Here is a 20,474-nt window from a genome sequence, read left to right on the forward strand (position 1 = left end):
CCTTCGCCCTCGGTCCTGATGCGCACACTACTTTGTGTGTGCCCTCCAAGTGTGGAGTCTCTGTTTCCCCCAGTCCTGTCGAAGTCCTGCAATCAAATCCCACTAGCCTTCAAAGTCTGATTCTCTAGGAATTCCTCCTCCCATTGCCAGACCCCCAAGTTGGGAAGCCTCCTGTGTGACTTCACTCCAATGGGTGGACTTCTGTGGTATAATTGTTCTCCAGCTTGTGAGTCACCCACCCAGCAGTTATGGGATTTGATTTTATTGTGATTGCACCCCTCCGACCATCTCACTGTGGCTTCTCCTTTGTCTTTGGATGTGAGGTATCTTTTTTGGTGACTTCCAGTGTCTTCCTGTCAATGATTGTTCAGCAGTTATTTGTGATTCTGGTGCTCTCACAAGAGGGAGTGAGCACACGTCCTTCTACTCCACCATCTTCAGTTTCCCTCTGAAATCTTAATACTATGTTTTTATCCCCACTATTAGAGGTTATGTGTTAAATGTCACTTACTTTAGGGAGATATCCTAGTAATTTTGTAGCATGTTCTTTGAGAAGTTTTAGTCTTTCTTCTTCAATAATTTCATTAATACATCCTTGCCTTCTTTGCTGCAACTGCCATTCTTCCAGTTCACGTTGCTGGAAATATAAATAAAATTTATTTTATTGTCACAAAACACATTAAGAATTTGTCCAATAAATTTGTCTAATTTACTCTTGCAGTAAATTAGATAAAACTGATAGGTAATAGATAATATATATCTTTTACATTTTATATATATATATATATATATACACACATATACATATGTATATATTACAGTCATTATTTCTTTAAAGCTACAAGAAAAATCCCAGTTATGACTGGGATTTTAGGGAGGCAAGTACATATTTTCAGGACAAGTATCTTCATTACCAAGGAAAAAAGATTCAAAGAAATGATTTCCTAATTAGTTCAACAATTATTTATTGCATGCTTACCATACTCCAGGTACTGAAAGCAGCTTACAGTGTAAGACGAAAAAAAAGGTAGATAAAACAGAATAGGGATATCTAAAAGATAAGTACTGCCATATAAAGTTTTGTAAAGCCTGTATGAAGCACAAGAGTAACAGCAAGAGTTCCAACAGGAGAACCAGTATTTCTCAGGCAAGAGTTCTGATACAGGGACTCCCTGGTGGCACAGTGGTTAAGAATCCGCCTGCCAATGCAGGGGACACAGGTTTGAGCCCTGGTCCGGGAGGATCCCACATGCCACGGAGCAACTAAGCCCCTGTGCCACAACTACTGAGCCTGCACTCTAGAGCCCATGAGCCACAACTGTTGAAGCCTGCGTGCCTAGAGCCCTGCTCTGCAACAAGAGGAGCCACCGCAGTGAGAAGCCAGCACACCACAATGAAGAATAGCCCTCGCTCGCCACAACAAAGACCCAACACAGCCAAAAATAAATGAACAAACAAACAAACGTCTGATAGACAACCACACCAAACTTCTGTGCCATATAAATATGGAAGAGATGACTAGCTTTAACACATTTTAGGGCTTAAAAGAACTTTTATGGAATATATCCAAATAGTCCTATTGGATAGGGAAGGATACTAAAGGCAGACCACTGAAAAAACATTGATGAATTTCTGCCAAGAATTACTTTAGTTAAAGTAGTATTAATGCTAAACTTTTCTTTGAAATAACTAGTTTAAGTCATGTAAACCAGAAAGCAGGATATCTGTCTTTTTTGCTACAGTGAGAGGCAAGCTTCTATATAACCTCTTTAAAGTTATTGAATGTAAATACAGAAGAATGCTAGGACACAGCCATATCCAATGCTAGTTAAACCTGGAATTGATTCTCCTGAGAATATTTTGTCTACTATCATGTCAGATTCATTTGTATTACAGAATTAGAAGTATCACTGACAACTAATTGAGAAAAGACTTACACTTTCACCCATGTTGCTACTGAATCAAAGGGTTGAGTTGCTCTTAATTATTTTATCTCTAAGATGAAACAGGGTAATACAATCTACCATAGAATCACTATACCTGAATTTTTTTTTAGACTACATTTCTAAGGCTCCTTTAGGGTCAACTGTGGTCACAACAGGACTAGGATTTTGTCAATGGAATATAAGCAAAAGTGTCAGATGGCAGTTTCCAGGAATCAATCTTATATCCTTTGTCCCTTCTGCACTTCTTCCATCTGCTGCTTGAAACATGGATATGAAGGTTGAAGATCTAATTTAAACCATGAAGATGACGGCTATATCCTACAGAAGCCATAACGAAAAGATAGAAGGAGCCTGGGTTCCTGAAGACTATGAATAAAGCCTCAATTTCTAGACTTTCATGTGAGGGAATAGTAAACTATCTACTAAGCCACTGTTAATTTGAGACTACTTGTAGCCAAGCATCATCCTAACTGATCTATTCCTTATAATAGGGAGATGCAGGAAGTTCTATAATGTTATGAGAAAAACTCACTCATTAGATTTTTGTCCAGTGATGTATATGGGCTCTAATTTAGGTGTAATACAGGATTTCCCTTCTTAGGATGTGGTAGACCACATTAACTGTTCATCCTAAAAAACACTTTTATAGTTAATTAGGGTAAATATTTTAGGAAGGTATGAAACCAATTTGTTCATGAGGACAAAAAAAAAAACAGAGCCTTATATGATTAGGTAATAGAATGGATTCATGATTCTATGATCATGAAAATTCATCCTTGCCCTTGGACCAGAATAGAAATGTGACCCAATCTCACTGATATTTAAATTAAGCCCACAGCTTCATATCAGGAACATTTACAATTTAAAAAAAATTAAGATATAAATTTTTTGTGAAAGTATTTATGCTTTAGGTAATATTTTCAGATTTCTTCCATTTACAGCTGTCTTGCTAACTTTTCCAATAGCTTTCAGATTAGCTCTGTAAGCCATCAGATAGGACAGTCACAGTTACTGGTTCTACCTCTTTCTAGACAAGGAGTATTCAAAGCTTTCTGGTCAATTTCAAAAGGCTTTTAATTTTCAGTCTCCTTGATCACTTTGCTCTGACCAGGCAAAATGCTAGGTGCTTCATAGGTAATTATCTCCCTTAAAGGTTGCAGTAGATCATGGTTGGTTTATATCAAAGCTACAAAATTGAAGTTTTAGCCAGTAGGAATCCACTTAAGTTAAGCAGGAGGAGGACATAATGAGATATTTTTTTATACCTTGCTAACTGGTAGCAGATGCCACAAGGAGACCAATTATAAGTCAATTTCAGTGGTCCACAGAATGATACTGAATGTCTAAATTAAGTTATGAAGAAGAGAAACTAAATTTAAGAGGTGGAATCAATAGGATTGTTGAGGTGGAATCAATAGGATTTGGTGGCTGACTAAAAATTATTAGGTAAGAAATGGGAAGAGTCCAGGAATGATTCCAAGGTGATAGCATATTCACTCAGTCACCCAAGCCTGTCTTTAACCAAGATTCAGGCTACAGAAATTGGAGATGGTTTGTCTGTTACATTCACTTTTGGAAACCTAAATTCTAAGGCACCCACAAGATTTCCAACTGTGTCCTTTAGGCATCTGGAAATATGACAAAAGAACTATGGCATAAGGGGACTTTCCTGGTGGTCCAGTAGTTAAGAATCCGCCTTCCAATGCAGGGGACACGGGTTCAATCCTTGGTCAGGGAACTAAGATCCCACATGCTGCGGGGCAACTAAGCCCGTGGGCCACAACTAGAGAGAAGCCTGCACTCCACAACTAGAGAGAAGCCCAGGCGCCGCAACGAAGAGCCTGCACGCCACAACGGAAGATCCCACGTGCTGCAATTAAGACCTGACGCAGGGCTTCCCTGGTGGCGCAGTGGTTGGGAGTCTGCCTGCCGATGCAGGGGATATGGGTTCGTGCCCCGGTCCGGGAGGATCCCGCATGCTGCAGAGTGGCTGGGCCCATGAGCCATGGCCGCTGGGCCTGCGCATCCGGAGCCTGTGCTCCGCGACAGGAGAGGCCACAACAGTGAGAGGCCCACTAACCGCAAAAAAAAAAAAAAAAGACCTGACGCAGACAAAATAAATAAATAGATATTTTTTTTAAAAAAGAACTACACCGTGAGTTGACTAAGTATAGAGGAAAGCCAAAAATTGAACCCCAAGTCTCCCAACACGTCATTGCAGCAGGCAAAAGACCTGATCTCTCTTGGTTTTCTGTGACTTCCAGATTCTTTTATCTTTCTATTTCTTGGTCTTGGCAATTTTTTCTACTACTTCCACCTCCTAACTAAAATGTTCTCCAAGTCTCAGTCACTGGCCCTCTGATTGTTTCTCATTATAATATATTATTTGGAAGAATCATCTTAGTTTGAAACTCTCTGTGCTACTTAATGACAGAAATGCTTGTCTAAGAATACTTGACCTAAGTTTTCTTCTTCTGTTCAACTGCCTTCAGGATTTTTCAACTTGCGTTTCTATTTCAAACTCAGTATGACTAAAAATGAAGTCATTATATCTTTTTGCTCCAATTCAAAACATAACAGCAACTTGTATTCCTTGAGTTTCTCATGTTTGAAACTTTGAGAGTTATTTTGACTCCTTCCTCCACTCTACCTTATATGGTCCAAAAAAATCATACAAGTCTCATCTATTCTTCCTTTAAAAATATTTAAACTCTCCCCTTTCTCTCTCCTTCCACTGCTCTGTTAACCTATTCCAGGTCCTCATCTCTTCACTCTTAAATTACTACTTTCTCCTCTTGTTAAAGACCATATTATGATAACCAGTTTCTACTGTATCATGTCCAAACTCCTCTGCCTATTATTCAGGTTTCTCCATTTGATAATTCCATATGCTGCCAACTTGGAATAGCCTTCCTCTGTCTTCTTTTATTCATTTTGTATGTATTTCCAGATAAATCCACATAGTTCTGTCGTAAAGGTATTGCACACTAGTAAATCCCACACTACCACATTCTACAAATGTTTACATTGTACATTTAAGAAATATATTCTTAATATAGTGCTATATATCGTCGAGTCTTTTGGGTATCTAGACCTTATTTTCTTTTGCTAGATTAGAAGCTACCAGAATGAGCTTTTATTTGTTTTGGTTCCCTCACCAACACTCAGCAGAATGCCTAGCAGATCAGTATCTGTTGATTATAAGAATATCTTGAGATTTCTTTTTGTCTACCCATGCAGGAAAGATCAGCATTATGATATTAATTTAATAATCCCAGCTCTGCCACTTACTTGCTGTGAAAACCTTGGGCAATACATATAATCTCTATGCCTCAGTTTCCACATCTTTAAAATGGGGGTAGTAATAGTACCTAATTCACAGGGATGAAAGTTAAAAGTTATTACTTTGCTTATAATGAGTATAGAATAATGAATGACATATAAAAATGCTCAGTAAATGTTAGTTATTATTACTACCACTTCTATTACTACTTAAAAATATTTGCCATATGCCTAATCTGTACTTTTCAGATTTAGAGCTCTTTATCTTTTCAAAACACTTACACATTTTCTTATTTGGTTCTTAAAGTATTATTTCAGTTTTACGGATGAAATACAAATAGACAAATCAACGTGTCCTAGTTTCCTCACCAATTCTTAAATCCACGTTTCCAACTAAGAAATCTTCCCCTGGGCCTCAAAATCAATGTGGACAAAATGGAATTATATACTCCCTCAAAATCTGTTTTTCTTTGTACATACTCTTTCTGTAGCACATCACCACTCACTGAAGATGGAAGTACATAATAGCATTATTTATTAGTAGTAGCCTAATTCTTCTCTCAACTCTCCAGAACTAATTGGTCACCAAGCCCCATCAACTCTACCTTCCTAACATCTCACAGGTGGATCCCTTCTCTGTTCACATGGGTTTTCATCACCTATCACTGGGATAACTATAATAACTTCCTTACTGATCTTCCTGTCTCTGGTCTTACTCCCCTCACATCTGTCCTCAACACTGCTACCTTAGCCATCTTTCCAAGTACAGATCTTATCATGTAGCTTTCTTAATTCTTCAGTGGGTCTCCCTGGATAAAGTCCATCATTAAAATAGCAGCCAGGGCATTCATGATCTGTCTCCTCTCTGCCATACCAAGATGTCCATGTCTGTATAATTATCATCACATGCACTTGATATATCTTTATAATCATTGTTTTCAATGTATTTTTCTTAACCAACACCAAAAACTTATAGATGATATGGACTTAGTCATATTTATCTTTGTGTTCTCAATACCAACCAATGTCTAACACATAGAAAGCATCAATATATATTTTCTAGATTCATTGATTAACAAGTGGTCAGAAAATTTATATATCATATGATTAGTAAATGGATATCTAACATCTGGCACATAAACAGTTCTCAGTTAAATGTTTAGTGGATAAATAAATTAGCTGGTTGCTATTCAATGATAATTACCAAAAAAAACCCCAAAATACTTGTCCTTACTTTCTCTGCAAGGAACTGGTTGCGACGCTCTTCAATAAGTTTTTCCACAGCCCTCTTGTGTTCTAGTTGCTTCATTCTTTGCTTCTGAGCATTCATTAATTCTATTCGATCATCCTCAGCATATTTCACCAGCATAGCTTTTCTAAAGATCTCCTCTTCCTCTTTTGCAGCCTGAAGTACTAGTTCCTTCAAGGCCATTTGTTCCATAAAATTTTGCTTCAACTCCTTTTGCTTTCTTGATTTCTTTTCTGCTTCTTCCTAAATCACAATACATATAAAAGTTAATTCAGTAACTATTTCTTTACAGCAGATTTATAAAAGATAGGGTAGGACAGAGTTTGATTAAGCTTAGTGTTACAGTATGAAATAAAACTGAAAAATTAAGGCTTTTCAAGGTAACACTTTGCCCCATCCTTTAAAAACTAATAGTTACACAAAGTACATGTTACCCTTGGATTGCCTATTACTTATTTTAAATTTTAATTAATATATATTTACCACCTTGTTTCTGTAGTCAGAATTAATGCATTAACTTTGAAAAGAGCTGATATAAAAAATTTTTGCATATCTCAGTTTATTAAATCTGTCATCTGTATAATTTGTACTAACTATGAATCATTCTAGAAACCTGCATTCAAATCATTGATAAATATTTTTCAGAACAATAATCTAGCAATGACAATCAGAAGTATTTCAGGGAAATTCAAATTTACCTGAAGCAGTTAAAGTCCTTTCCTACAAGGTTTAATTTCCCCAACATTTTATTATGAAAGATTTCAAAAAATACAAAGAATTTTACAGTCATCACCCATTTTTGCTTTATCATCTATCTATTCAATTAGGACCAATGTAAATTTTAAATCATTTGCTAATCTAACCAACTTTGCTCAATTCTAATAAAAGCTCCAGGTAGGCCAGAATCTTCAAAGCATTCAAGATATTGCCTTAACAACACCCAGATGGCCAAGGTTCTTACCTACAGATAACACAAACTACAAGGGATTTACTGTAGGCCATCAGGTGGCATACAGAACTTCCAGGAAGGCCAGGGAACCAAGCTGCCCTCCCACTGCTCAAGTCCTATTATGGTAACTCGGCCTATGGTAACTCTGACTGCTATCTCATTTTGCTCACTTCCATCTTCACACCTTGAAGTGGGGGTGATGACTGTTGGAGGTAACATAGTTCATATGAAGAATTCTAGCTAAAAGAAGAGAAATATAGTTTTAACTTTATAGTCTTTATAATAAAGACAAATGAATTTAAAACGGGGTAGGATGTGGTAGGAGTAGGAGTGGGTTTTAAGTGAGCCAATCTGCAGTATCAGTTACAGCAACTTTGTTCATTATATTGATCATTCAGCCTCTTTTTCTTCATTTATCCCTATCTAATCCTCTTTTCAAATCATACCTCTCTTCCATAGTCTCTAATCACTCTAACGCAAACTTCTCTCTCTTTGTGTGCTCTTATACCATTTAATGTTTCATCATTCAATTTTATCCCATATATACATACCTTATCTCCTCACTAAAAATAAATTCATAGATGGCATATCTTACGTTCCTTTGGGATGCTGGGCACATAGTGATTTTATAATATATAGTTTGTGTTTATTTGCTATATATTTCATAGAAGTCAAAGGCTCACTGAAGGCAGAGATGCTGTGTCAGTTAGCTTTGAATTCCTCCAGAGCTTATCATAATACTTTGCACAGAGAAATTCAGTACATATTGAACTAAATGAACTGTTGACAGTGCCTGGCAACCATCTCCCATACAAATTTTAGTTTAATCCAATGGTGAAGACATCTGGCTAAAGAACAGGGAAGAGTTTGGCAAAACAACACACCATTTATTATGTTTTTTCAACCAGAAAAGTGTTCATGTACTCTGATGTGTCTGGATCAGGATTATGTAGTTAATATAATATGAACTGTATAATTTTCCATCCTTTTCTGTGTTCTAAAACCCATTATGTGGTTTGAGGAATAGCTGTTCACTCAAGGTTTGAAGTAATTTGCTGTAAAATTACTCTGAGGCTGGAAACTTTTTAGAGATATCTTAGTCTGGGTTCTCCTCTGAAAGCAGAGCCTTAAACAAGGACTTATATAGAGATATTTTACCGGGGAGGGAATCTCAGTGGTGAGGGACAGAGTAAAACAAGGAAGGAAGAAAAGCCAACACAAGGGTACATCACTGAGCTGGTTACTGCCTCAGACAACTAAGGCTTAATCCTGCCAGGACCTTGTGAGGAATGCATGGAGCACCTTTTAGGACCTTCCCAAAGGCCGCCAGGCAGAGAAGAATTTATCCCTCAATTTCTGTCCACTGTTGGTTGAGGGATGCCCCAGAGGATGTTACCTCCCTGCCCCCCCCCACACCCCTACACTTTAGGAAGCCGTCAGCACAGAGTCCATCTGAGCCCTCACAACTGTTCCCCACAGCTGTCACTGAAATCAGAGATGAGACTGAGAAGATGTGAGGCAGGGCACAAAAGTCTTGTGATAGAGGAAATATCCTTAATAATCTTATTTTGTCTAGTTTTTCTACATTTTTTGAAATCACTGTATTTTTAATGCAGAAAATTGTGCCATTGAGATTTTTATTTTATTAGTAGATAATTGAATAACTTTTCACTATTTTTCTAATCTACTCTCTTTATAGACCCTTTATCCCTTCAAATTTTGTTTTCACCTTTTTTTCTTTTTTATTACGTTTTTCCAGAATAAAATCTTTTTCCACCCAATATTAAGCAACTGGATTAATAAATGTTAATGTGTTCTCCTGATTTTTGGTTTATTCCTACTTGTATCTTTATTATTTCCTTCCATATTCTTGCCTCATACTTGAATTTATATTGTTTTCTCAGTTATTGAGTTGGTTGCCTACACAGTTTTTTCTAATATTGTTCATTTAATAATTAATTGCCTGATAGATTTTGATAGGTCATAATCTTATCCTCTGAATTTTCTGCAAATATCCTCTTCAACCAATAATAATTGAAAAGAAAGTTTTTAGATTTTCAGTTAGTGGTTTAAAATATTTGTTATTAATTTCTAGTGATGTTTAAACACCCTTTCGCCTTGTATTATTCCAGTAAATTTTCTTTGGCGATCTAACAGCTTTTAAAGTTACGTACTTCAATACAACGTTACATGGAAGATTAAATGTTCATTCTGTTATACCTCCCTTGGTGATTATACCTTTTATCTGTGGTATCTGGGATTCATTTGATGTTCCACTTACCTAGTGATAACCCTGCCTACCTGCTTCCCATTTGGTCATATATGCCTGTTATGCCTTCCTCCATCATTTTATTCTTAATGCTTTTGGGGTTATTTGACATTCAGTATCTATAAGTGGATTACATTAAGATTTTTTTTTTTAAAAACTGGACACATTTTATATTCTTACATACAGTTAATTAAGGATTTACATGAAATAAGTTTTGATATTTTACATGGTGTCTATTTCCTCCTTGTTAATGAAACAGTATCTAAAATAATGTTCCATTTTTATATAGCTGATAATATTACAAATAATAGTACTAATAGCTATAATTTATTGTGTACTTGGCTATTCATATATCTGGTTTTACAAACTGTTCAAACTTTTGGGAATTCCCTGGTGGTCCAGTGGTTAGGACTCCACACCGTCACTGCTGAGGGCATGGGTTCAATCCCTGGTCAAGGAACTAAGATTCTGCAAGCCATGCAGTGTGGCCAGAACAAACAAACAAACAAAGTGTTCAAATTTTGGCTCATTTAAAAAAACTGGGGGGCTTCCCTGGTGGCGCAGTGGTTGGGAATCCGCCTGCCGATGCAGGGGACACGGGTTCGAGCCCTGGTCCAGGAAGATCCCACATGCCACGGAGCAGCTGAGCCCATGAGCCACAACTGCTGAGCCTGCGCTGTGGAGCCTGTGAGCCACAACTACCAAAGCCCGTGCACCTGGAGCCTGTGCTCTGCAACAAGAGAAGCCACCACAGTGAGAGGCCCACGCGCTGCAGCGAAGAGTGGCCCCTGCTCACCGCAACTAAAAAGAAAGCCCGCGCACAGCAACGAAGGCCCAATGCAGCCGAAACTAAATAATTAATTTTTTTAAATGGGTTTTTTATATTCTCTTATCAGGTTATGAGTGTTCTTTATATATTCTGGATAAAGGTTATTTAAGATATACATATAGGGAACATTTTCTCCCAAACTGTGGCTTGCATTTTCATTTTCCTAACAATGTTAAGAAATTATTAATTTTTTAAAAATATTTATTTATTTATTTTTTGGCTGTGTTTGGTCTTCATTGCTGCACGTGGGTTTTCTCTAGTTGCAGCGAGCGGGGCTACTCTTCTTAGCGGTGTGCGGACTTCTCACTGCGGTGGCTTCTCTTGTTGCAGAGCATGGGCTCTAGGCATGCAGGCTTCAGTAGTTGTGGCTCACAGGCTGTAGGCACGCAGGCTCAGTAGTTGTGGCGCACAGGCTTAGCTGCTCTGTGGCATGTGGGATCTTCCCGGACCAGGGATCGAGCCCGTGTCCCCTGCCTTGGCAGGCATATTCTTAACCACTGCACCACCAGGGAAGTCTGGAAATTATTAATTTCAATGTAGCCAGTTTATAAACATTTTTTATGGCTCATGACATTTTTATCCTTCTAAAAAAGTTTTTGCCATTCTCAAGTTTATAACAACCTTCTTTTATGTTTTATTCTAGAAATTTTTTAGTTTCAGCTTTTTTGTGTTATAGCATGATGGACTATAACAAGTGTTGGCAAGGATGTGAAGAAATTGGAACCCTCCTGCATTGGTAGTAGTAATGTACAATGGTGCAGCCTTTGTGGAAAACAGCTGGGCACTTCCTCAAAAATTTAAACAGAATTACCATATGACCCAGAATACCACTGCTAGGTATTTACCCAAAAGAATTTGAAAAAGATATTCAAACAAAAACTTGTACACAAATGTTCATAGCAGTAACATTCACAACAGTTAAAAAAAAGGTGTAAACAAACCAAATATCCATAAACTATCGAATGGATAAAAAAATGTTACATATCCATGCAGTGGACTATTATTCAGCCAGAAAGAAAGGAATGAAATACTGATACCTGCTACAAAATGGATAAACCTCCAAAATATTATTCTAAGGGAAAAATATCCCAACACAAAAGATCACATATTGTATGATCCCACTTATATGATATACCCAGAATAGCCAAATTCATAAAGACAGAAAGCAGATTAGTAGTTGCCAGGGTCTAGGAGAGCACAGAAAGGGCAGTGGCTGCTTAATGCAGGTATCCTTTTGGGGTAATGAAAATGTTTTGGAACTAGACAGAGATGATGGTTGCACAATATTGTGAATGTACTAAATGCTGCTTTAAAGAAGTTAAAGTAGTCAATTTTATGTTACATGACTTTTACCTCAACTTAAAAAAAACACTTTAAGGAGAAACACACAAATCCACAAATATATGGTTAGAGTCATCAGCAATCCTCTCTCCACAACTGATACAACAACTAGACAGAAAATCAGCAAGTATATAGAAGAACTCAAGAAAACTATCAATCAGTAGGATCTAATTGACATTGATAGAACATTTCACCCAAAATAGCAGAATACATATTCTTTTCAAATATTCACAGAATAAACTTAAAGGAAATAAAATCATATTGAGTGTGTTCTCTGATCACAATGGAATCAAACTAGAAATCAATAATTTTTAAAAAACACAAAAATTTCTGGACATTTGGGCACTAAGTAACACACTTTTAAGAAATCCATTGGTTAAAGAGGAAGTCTCAAGAAAATAAATACATCAGAGTTAATGAAAATGAAAATAAGACATCAAAACTTGCAAGATGCAACTGAAACAGTTTTGAAGGAAATTTATAGCATCAAATGCATACATTTAGTAAAATACATTTATAGCATTAAGGGCATGCATGTAGGAAATGTCTCAAATCAATAATCTAAGCTAAAAACAAAACAAACAAAAAAACTACATCTTAACCAACAAGGACCTACTGTATAGCACAGGGAACTATTCTCAATATCTTGTAATAACCTATAAGGAAAAAGAGTCTGAAAAAGAATTTTAAAAATAATAATAATCTAAGCTACTACACCTCAGGAACCCATAAAAAGGAAGCAGAAGGAAGTAAATGAAGAGCAGATATCAATGGAATTGAAAATAGAAAACCGATAGACAATATCAATTAGGCAAAAAGCTGGCTCTCTTTAAAATATCAATGAAATTGAAAACATGAATCTCCTAGAAGAAAACACAGGGGGGTAAGTTTCTCTATATCAGTCTTGGCAATAAGTTTTTGTATTTGACACCAAAAGCCAAATAAACAAGTGGGATTACATCAAACTAAAAAGCTTCTGCACAGCCAAGGAAATCATCAACAAAATGAAAAGGCAACACAACATTTGCAAATCCTGTATCGGATAGGAGTTAATGTCCAAAATACATAAAGAAGACATAAAATTTAACAGAAAGGAACAAAAAAAAACAATTAAAAAATGGGCAGAGTATCTGAACAGATTTTTTTTCCAAAGAAGATATACAAATGGCCAACAGGTACATGAAAAGATACTGAACATCACTAAACATCAGGGAAATGCAAATCAAGATCACAATGAGATACCTGTTAGAATGGCTATCATCAAAAAAAAAAAACAAACCCCAAGAGATAATAAGAGTTGGGTGCGTATGTGGAAAAAAGGGACCCCTTATCACTGTGGGTGGAAATGTAAATTGGTAGCCAGTATAGAGGTTCCTCAAAAAAATTAAAGATAGAACTATCATGTGATCCAGCAATCCCACTTCCAGGTATATATCCAAAGGAAATGAAAACAGGATCTTAAGGTATATGCACTCCCATGTTCATTGCAGTATCACTCACAATAGCAAAAATATGGAAACAACCTAACTGTCCATCAACATATGAATGGATAAAAAAATGTGGTACATCTATATAAAATGAAATATTATTCAGCCATAAAAAAGAATGAAATCCTGCTATTTTTGACAACATGGATGGACCCTGAGGGCTTTACGCTAAGTGAAATGAGCTGGACAAAGAAAGACAAATATTGCATGGTAACACTTATGTGTGGAATCGAAAAAGAAAAAAAAAAATGTCAAACTCATTGAAACAGAAAGTTGAAAAGTGGTTGCCAGAGGCTGGCAGGTGGGGGAAATAGGAAGAGATTGGTAAAACGGTACAAATTTCTGGCTCTAAAACAAATAAGGTCTGAGGATCTAATGTAAAACATGGTGACTACAGTTGATAACACTTTATTGTATAAAGAGAGTAGAACTTAAAATATTCTCACACATAAAAAAACAAATCTGGGGCTTCCCTAGTGGCACAGTGGTTGAGAGACCGCCTGCCGATGCAGGGGACACAGGTTCGTGCCCCGGTCTGGGAGGATCCCACATGCCATGGAGCGGCTGGGCCCGTGAGCCATGGCCACTGAGCCTGCGCGTCCGGAGCCTGTGCTCCACAATCGGAGAGGCCACAGCAGTGAGAGGCCCACGTACCGCAAAAAAAAAACCCAAACAAATCTGTTAAGTGATAGATGTGTAATTAACTAGATGGGGTAATCTTTTTACATTGTAAATGTTTATCAAATCACCACAGTGTACACTTTAAATATCTTACAATTTTATGTGGCAATTATACCTCAAGAAAGTTGAAATTTAAAGAAAAATCAGATAAAATTAAATCTTAATGTAAGAGTGACCAAATAAATGAAGAAACAAACTATCAATACCAGAAATGAAACACTAGAGACTCTGCAGACATTAAAAGGATAATAGTACAAACTATTCTACACACCTAAGTTTGACAATTTAGACAAAATGGATCACTTCTTTGAAAAACACAAGTCACCAAAACTCACCGAATATGAAATAATTTGAATAACTCTATTCAGTAACTAATAAGAATATTGAGGGGATGAGACAAGATGGTGGGGTAGTAGGACTTGAGCTCACCTCCTCTCACGAAAATACCAAAATTACAACTAACTGCTGAACAACCATCGACAAAAAAGACTGGAACCTACCATATAAGATGTTCTACATCCAAAGACAAAGAAGTAGCCACAACTAGACGGTACAAAGAGTGCTTTCACGATATAATCAAATCCCACACCTGCCAGGTGGGTGACATGCAAACTGGAAAATAATTATATCGCAGAGGTTCTCCCACAGGAGTGAGAGTTCTGAGCCCCACGTCAGGCTCCCCAGCCTGAGGGTCTGGCATTCAGAGGAAGGACAAGTGTACATGGAACATCCTCCAGGACAGATCACAAGCTAAGCCACAAACAAAGCCTCAGTCAATTTAAGTAAATTGAAATCATATCAAGCATCTTTTCTGACCACAATGCTATCAGATTAGAAATCAACTACAAGGACTTCCCTGGTGGCGCAGTGGTTAAGAATCCACCTGACAATGCAGGGGACATGGGTTAGAGCCCTGGTCTGGGAAGATCCCACATGCCGTGGAGCAACTAAGCCCGTGTGCCACAAATACTGAGCCCGCGTGCCACAACTACTGAAGCCCGCATGCCTAGAGCCCATGCTCCACAACAAAGAGAAGCCACCACAATGAGAAGCCTGTGTACCACATCGAATAGTAACCCCTGCTTGCCACAACTACAGAAAGCCCGTGCTTAGCAACGAAGACCCAATGCAGCCAAAAATAAATTTAAAAAATTATAAATTAAAAAAAATCGACTAAAAGAAAAAAACTGTAACAAACACAAACATATGGAGGCTAAACTAGTATTACTGAACAACTGATGGATCACTGAAGAAATCAAAGAGTAAATCAAAACATACCTAGAAACAAATGAAAATGAAACCTCAATGATCCAAAACCTATGGGATGCAGCAAAAGCAGTTCTAAGAGGGAAGTTAACAGCAACACAATCTTACCTCAGGAAACAAGAAAAATCCCAAATAAACCACCTACCTAAAGCAAGTAGAGAAAGAACAGACAACACCCAAAGTTAGTAGAAGGAAAGAAATCATAAACATCAGAACAGAAATAAATGAAACAGGGATGAAGGAAACAATAGAAAAGGTCAATGAAACTAAAAGCTGGTTCTTTGAAAAGATAAACAAAATTGATAAACCTTCAGCCAGACTCATCAAGAAAAAAAGGGAGAGGGCTCAAATCAATAAAATTAGAAATGATAACAGAAAAGTTACAATGGACACCACAGAAATACAAAGGATCATAAGAGACTACTACAAGCAACTATACACCAATAGAATGGACAACCTAGAAAAAACGGACTAATTCTTAGAAAGGTACAACTTTCCAAGACTGAACCAGGAAGAAATAGAAAATATCGGGTTGGCCAAAAAGTTCGTTCAGGTTTTCCTGTAACATTTCATGGAAAAACCCGAACGAACCTTTTGGCCAACCCAAAACGAAAAGACCTATCACAAGTACTGAAATTGAAACTGTGATTAAAAATCTTCCAACAAACAAAAGCCCAGGACCAGAACTCTAGCAAACACAGGTGAATTCCAGCAAACATTTAGAGAAGAGATAACACCTATCCTTCTGAAACTCTTCCAAAAATTGCAGAGGAAGGAAACACTCCCAAACTCATTCTATGAGGCCACCATCACCCTGATACCAAAACCAAAGATACCACAAAAAAGAAAATTACAGTCCAATATCTCTGATGAACACAGATGCAAACATCCTCAACAAAATACTAGCAAGCTAAATCCAACAATACATTAAAAGGATCATACACCATGATCCAGTGGGATTTATCCCAGAGATGCAAGAATTTTTCAATATCTGCAAATCAATCAGTGTGATACACCACATTAAAAAATTGAAGAATAAAAACCATATGACCATCTCAATAGTTGCAGAAAAAGCTTTTGAAAATATTCAACACCCTTTCATGATAAAAACTCTTCAGAAAGTGGGAATAGAGGGAACATACCTCAACATAATAAAGGCCATATATGACAAACCCACAGCAAACATCCTTCTCAACAGTGAAAAGCTGAAAGCATTTTCTCTAAGATCAGGAACCAGACAAGGATGTGCACTCTCGTCACTATAATTCAACATATTTTTGGAAGTCCTAACATGCAATCAGAGAAGAAAAAGAAATAGAAGGAATCCAAATTGGAAAAGATGAAGTAAAACTGTCACTGTTTGCAGATGACATGATACTATACATAGGAAATCCTAAAGATGCTACCAGAAAACTACTAGAGTTCAACAATGAATTCGGTAAAGTTGCAGGATACAAAGTTAACACACAGAAATCTCTTGCATTTCTATACAATAACAATGAAAGATCAGACAGAGAAATTAAGAAAACTATTCCATTTACCATTGCATCAAAAAGAATAAAATACCTAGGAATAAACCCACCTAAGGAGGCAAAAGACCCTTACTCTGAAGAGTATAAGGTACTGATGAAAGAAATCAAAGATGACACAAACAGATGGACAGATATACCATGCTCTTGGATTGGAAGAATCGATATTGTTAAAACGATTATACTACCAAAGGCAACCTACAGATTCAATGCAATCCCTGTCAAATTACCAATGGCAATTTTCATAGAACAAAAAATTTCACAATTTGTATGGAAACACAAAAGACCCTAAATAGCCAAAGCAATCCTGAGAAAGAAAAACAGAGCTGGAAGAATAATGCTCCCTGACTTCAGATTATACTATAAAGCCTCAGTCATGAAAACAGTATGGTAGGGCTTCCTTGGTGGCGCAGTGGTTAAGAATCTGCCTGCCAATGCAGGGGACACAGATTCAAGCCCTGGTCTGGGAAGATCCCACATGCAGTGAGCAACTAAGCCTGTGCACCACAACTACTAGCCTGTGCTCTAGAACCCATGTGCCACAACTACTGAGCCCACGTGCCACAACTACTGAAGCCCACGTGCCTAAAGCCCATGCTCTTCAACTAGAGAAGCCACCTCAGTGAGAAGTCCACTCACCACAACGAAGAGTAGCCCCTGCTCGCCGCAACTAGAGAAAGCTCACGTGCAGCAATGAAGACCTAATGCAGCCAAAAATAAACAAACAAAAAACAGTATGGTACTTGCACAAAAACAGAAATATAGATCAATGGAATAGGATAGAAAGCCCAGAAATAAACCCATGCACCTATGGTCAATTAACCTATGACAAAGGAGGCAAGAATATACAATGGAGAAAAGACAGTCTCTTCAATAAGTGATGGTGGGAAAACTGGACAGCTACAAGTAAAAGAATGAAATTAGAACATTCTCTAATACCATACACAAAAATAAACTCAAAATGGATTAAAGACCTAAATGTAAGACCAGATACTATAAAACTCTTAAAAGGAAAACATAGGCAGAACACTCTTTGACATAAATCATAGCAATATCTTTTTTGATCCACCTCTTAGAGTAATGGAAATAAAATAAAAAATAAACAAATGAGACCTAATGAAACTTAAAAGTTTTTTAACAGCAAAGGAAGCCATAAACAAAATGAAAAGACAACCCACAGAATGGGAGAATATATTTGGAAATAATGCAACTGACAAGGGCTTACTCTCTAAAGCATACAAACAGCTCATACAGTTCAATATCAAAATAATAAACAACCCAATCAAAAAATGGGCAGAAGATCTAAAGAGACATTTCTCCAAAGAAGACATACAGATGGCCAAAAAGCACACAAAAACATGCTCAACATCACTAAAACTACAATGAGGTATCACACCACATCGGTCAGAAGGGCCATCATCAAAAAGTCTACAACAATAAATGCCAAAGTGGGTGTGGAGAAAAGGGAACCCTCCTACACTGTTGGTGGGAATGTAAATTGGTACAACCACTATGGAGAACGGTATGGAGGGTCTCTAAAAAACTAAAAATAGAACTACCATTTGACTCAGCAATCCCACTCCTGGGCATATATCCAGAGAAAATCATAATTCGAAAAGATACATGCAGCTCAATGTTCACTGCAGCACTATTTACAGTAGCCAAAACATGGAAGCAACCTAAATGTCCATCAGCAGAGGAATAGATAAAGAAGACGCGGTACATATATACAATGGAATATTACTCAGCCATAAAAAAGAATGAAATAATGCCATTTCCAGCAACATGGATGGACCTAGATATTATCATACTAAATGAAGTAAGTCAGAGAAAGATAAATATCATATGATATCACTTATATGTGGAATCTAAAAAACAATACAAATGAACTTATTTACAAAACAGAGACTCACAGCCTTCGAAAACAAATCTATGGTTACCAAAGGGGAAAGGTGGGGGGGAGGGATAAATTAGGTGTTTGGGATTAACATACACACACCACTATATATAAAATAGATAATCAACAAGGACCTACTATATAGCACAGAGAACTCTCCTCAATATTCTATAATAACCTATATGGTAAAAGAATCAGGAAAAGAATGGATATATGTATATGTATAACTAATCACTTTGCTGTACATCTGAAAGTAACACAATATTATAAATCAACTATACTCCAATATAAAATAAAAACTTTAAAATAAATATACAATAAAATATTGAATTAATATTTAAAAACTCTCAAAAAATAAAACTCCTAGCCTAGATAGTTTCACTGGAAAATTCTACCAAATGTTTAAAGAATTAACACCAATTCTAAACAATCTCTTCTAGAAAATAGAAGGAAACACTTCTTCATTCATTTTATGAAGACAGTATTACCCTGACACCAGTATAAAAAATGAAAACTAAAAACCAATATTCCTCATGAATATGGATGCAAAAATCCTTAACACATTATTAGAAAACTAAAATCCAGTCATATATTATAAGAAGTATACACCATGACCAAGTGAGATTTATTCCAGTGATGCAAGGTTGTTCAGTAACCCCCAGAATCAATCAATGCAATCAACCAGGCTAAAGAAGAAAAAGTACATGGTCATTATCAATAGACGTAGAAAAAGCATTTGACAAAATTCAACACCCTTCATGACAAAAATCTTCAGAAAAACAGTGATAGAAAAAGTCCTCAACTTTATAAAGAGCATCTACAAAAAAAACTACAATTAACAGAATGCTTTTCCCTGATAGATAACAAAGAAAGGTGATATCTACTCTCATCACTTTTATTCAACATAGTGCTAGCCAGTGCTGAGTTTTAGCCAGTACAATAAGGCAAAAAAAGTAAATAAAAGGTATATAGATAAGAAAGCAAGAAATAAAACTGCCCCTGTTTGCAGAGGACATGACTATGTATGGAAAAACAAACAAACCAACTCCCACAGCTGCTAAGTGAATTCAGCAAGGTCATGAGACACAAGATAAACATTAAAAAAGTCAATTCACTAGCAATGAGTATGTGGACAATGAAATTAAAACAAATTCCATTTACAATCACTCAAAAAACTGAAATACTTAGATATAAATCTAACAAAACATGTACAGGATTTGTAAGTTGAAAACTATAAAACATTGATGAAAAAATTCAAAGATGATCTAAATAGACTTGACTCTTGAACAACACAGGGTTAATCCACAAAATTTAGTCGGCTCTTTGTATCCACGGTTGCTCTATATCTGTGGAATCAACCAACCATGGACTGTATAAATAGTAGTATTTACTACTGAAAAATACCTGAATATAAGTGGACTCACACAATTCAAACCTGTGTTGTTCAAGGGGCAACTGTAAATGGAGAGTCATTCTGTGTTCATGGACTGGAAGACTCAATATATTGAATATGTCAATTTTCCCCAAATTGATATTCAGACTTAATATAATTCCTATCAAATTCCCCAATGACTATTTGTAGATACAGACAAGATTATTCTAAACTTTATATGGAAAGGCAAAGGAATTAGAATAGCTAAAACAATTTTGAAGACTTCAACTATATAGCTACAGTAATCAAAACTGTGTGGTACTGCTGAAGGGATAGACACATACATCAACAGACAAAATAGAGATCCCAGGAATATA

General features: G+C 36.6%; 1 protein-coding gene across 4 annotated transcripts in view; it reads right to left on the reverse strand.

Moving 5' to 3' along the window:
* The window catches only part of MNS1 (meiosis specific nuclear structural 1), a 132,006-nt gene that overhangs the window by 51,686 nt on the left and 59,846 nt on the right, over positions 1-20,474 (reverse strand). For all 4 annotated transcript variants that reach the window (XM_028496315.2, XM_055087972.1, XM_055087973.1 and 1 more), the window contains 2 exons: positions 6,463-6,720; positions 512-637 (listed from right to left, as the gene is read on the reverse strand). In XM_028496315.2, the coding sequence (XP_028352116.1) occupies positions 512-637; positions 6,463-6,720 (384 nt within the window). The remainder of the gene's footprint in view (positions 1-511; positions 638-6,462; positions 6,721-20,474) is intronic.

The sequence above is a fragment of the Physeter macrocephalus genome, chromosome 11 (assembly GCF_002837175.3).
Source record: "Physeter macrocephalus isolate SW-GA chromosome 11, ASM283717v5, whole genome shotgun sequence".
Lineage (NCBI taxonomy): Eukaryota > Metazoa > Chordata > Mammalia > Artiodactyla > Physeteridae > Physeter > Physeter macrocephalus.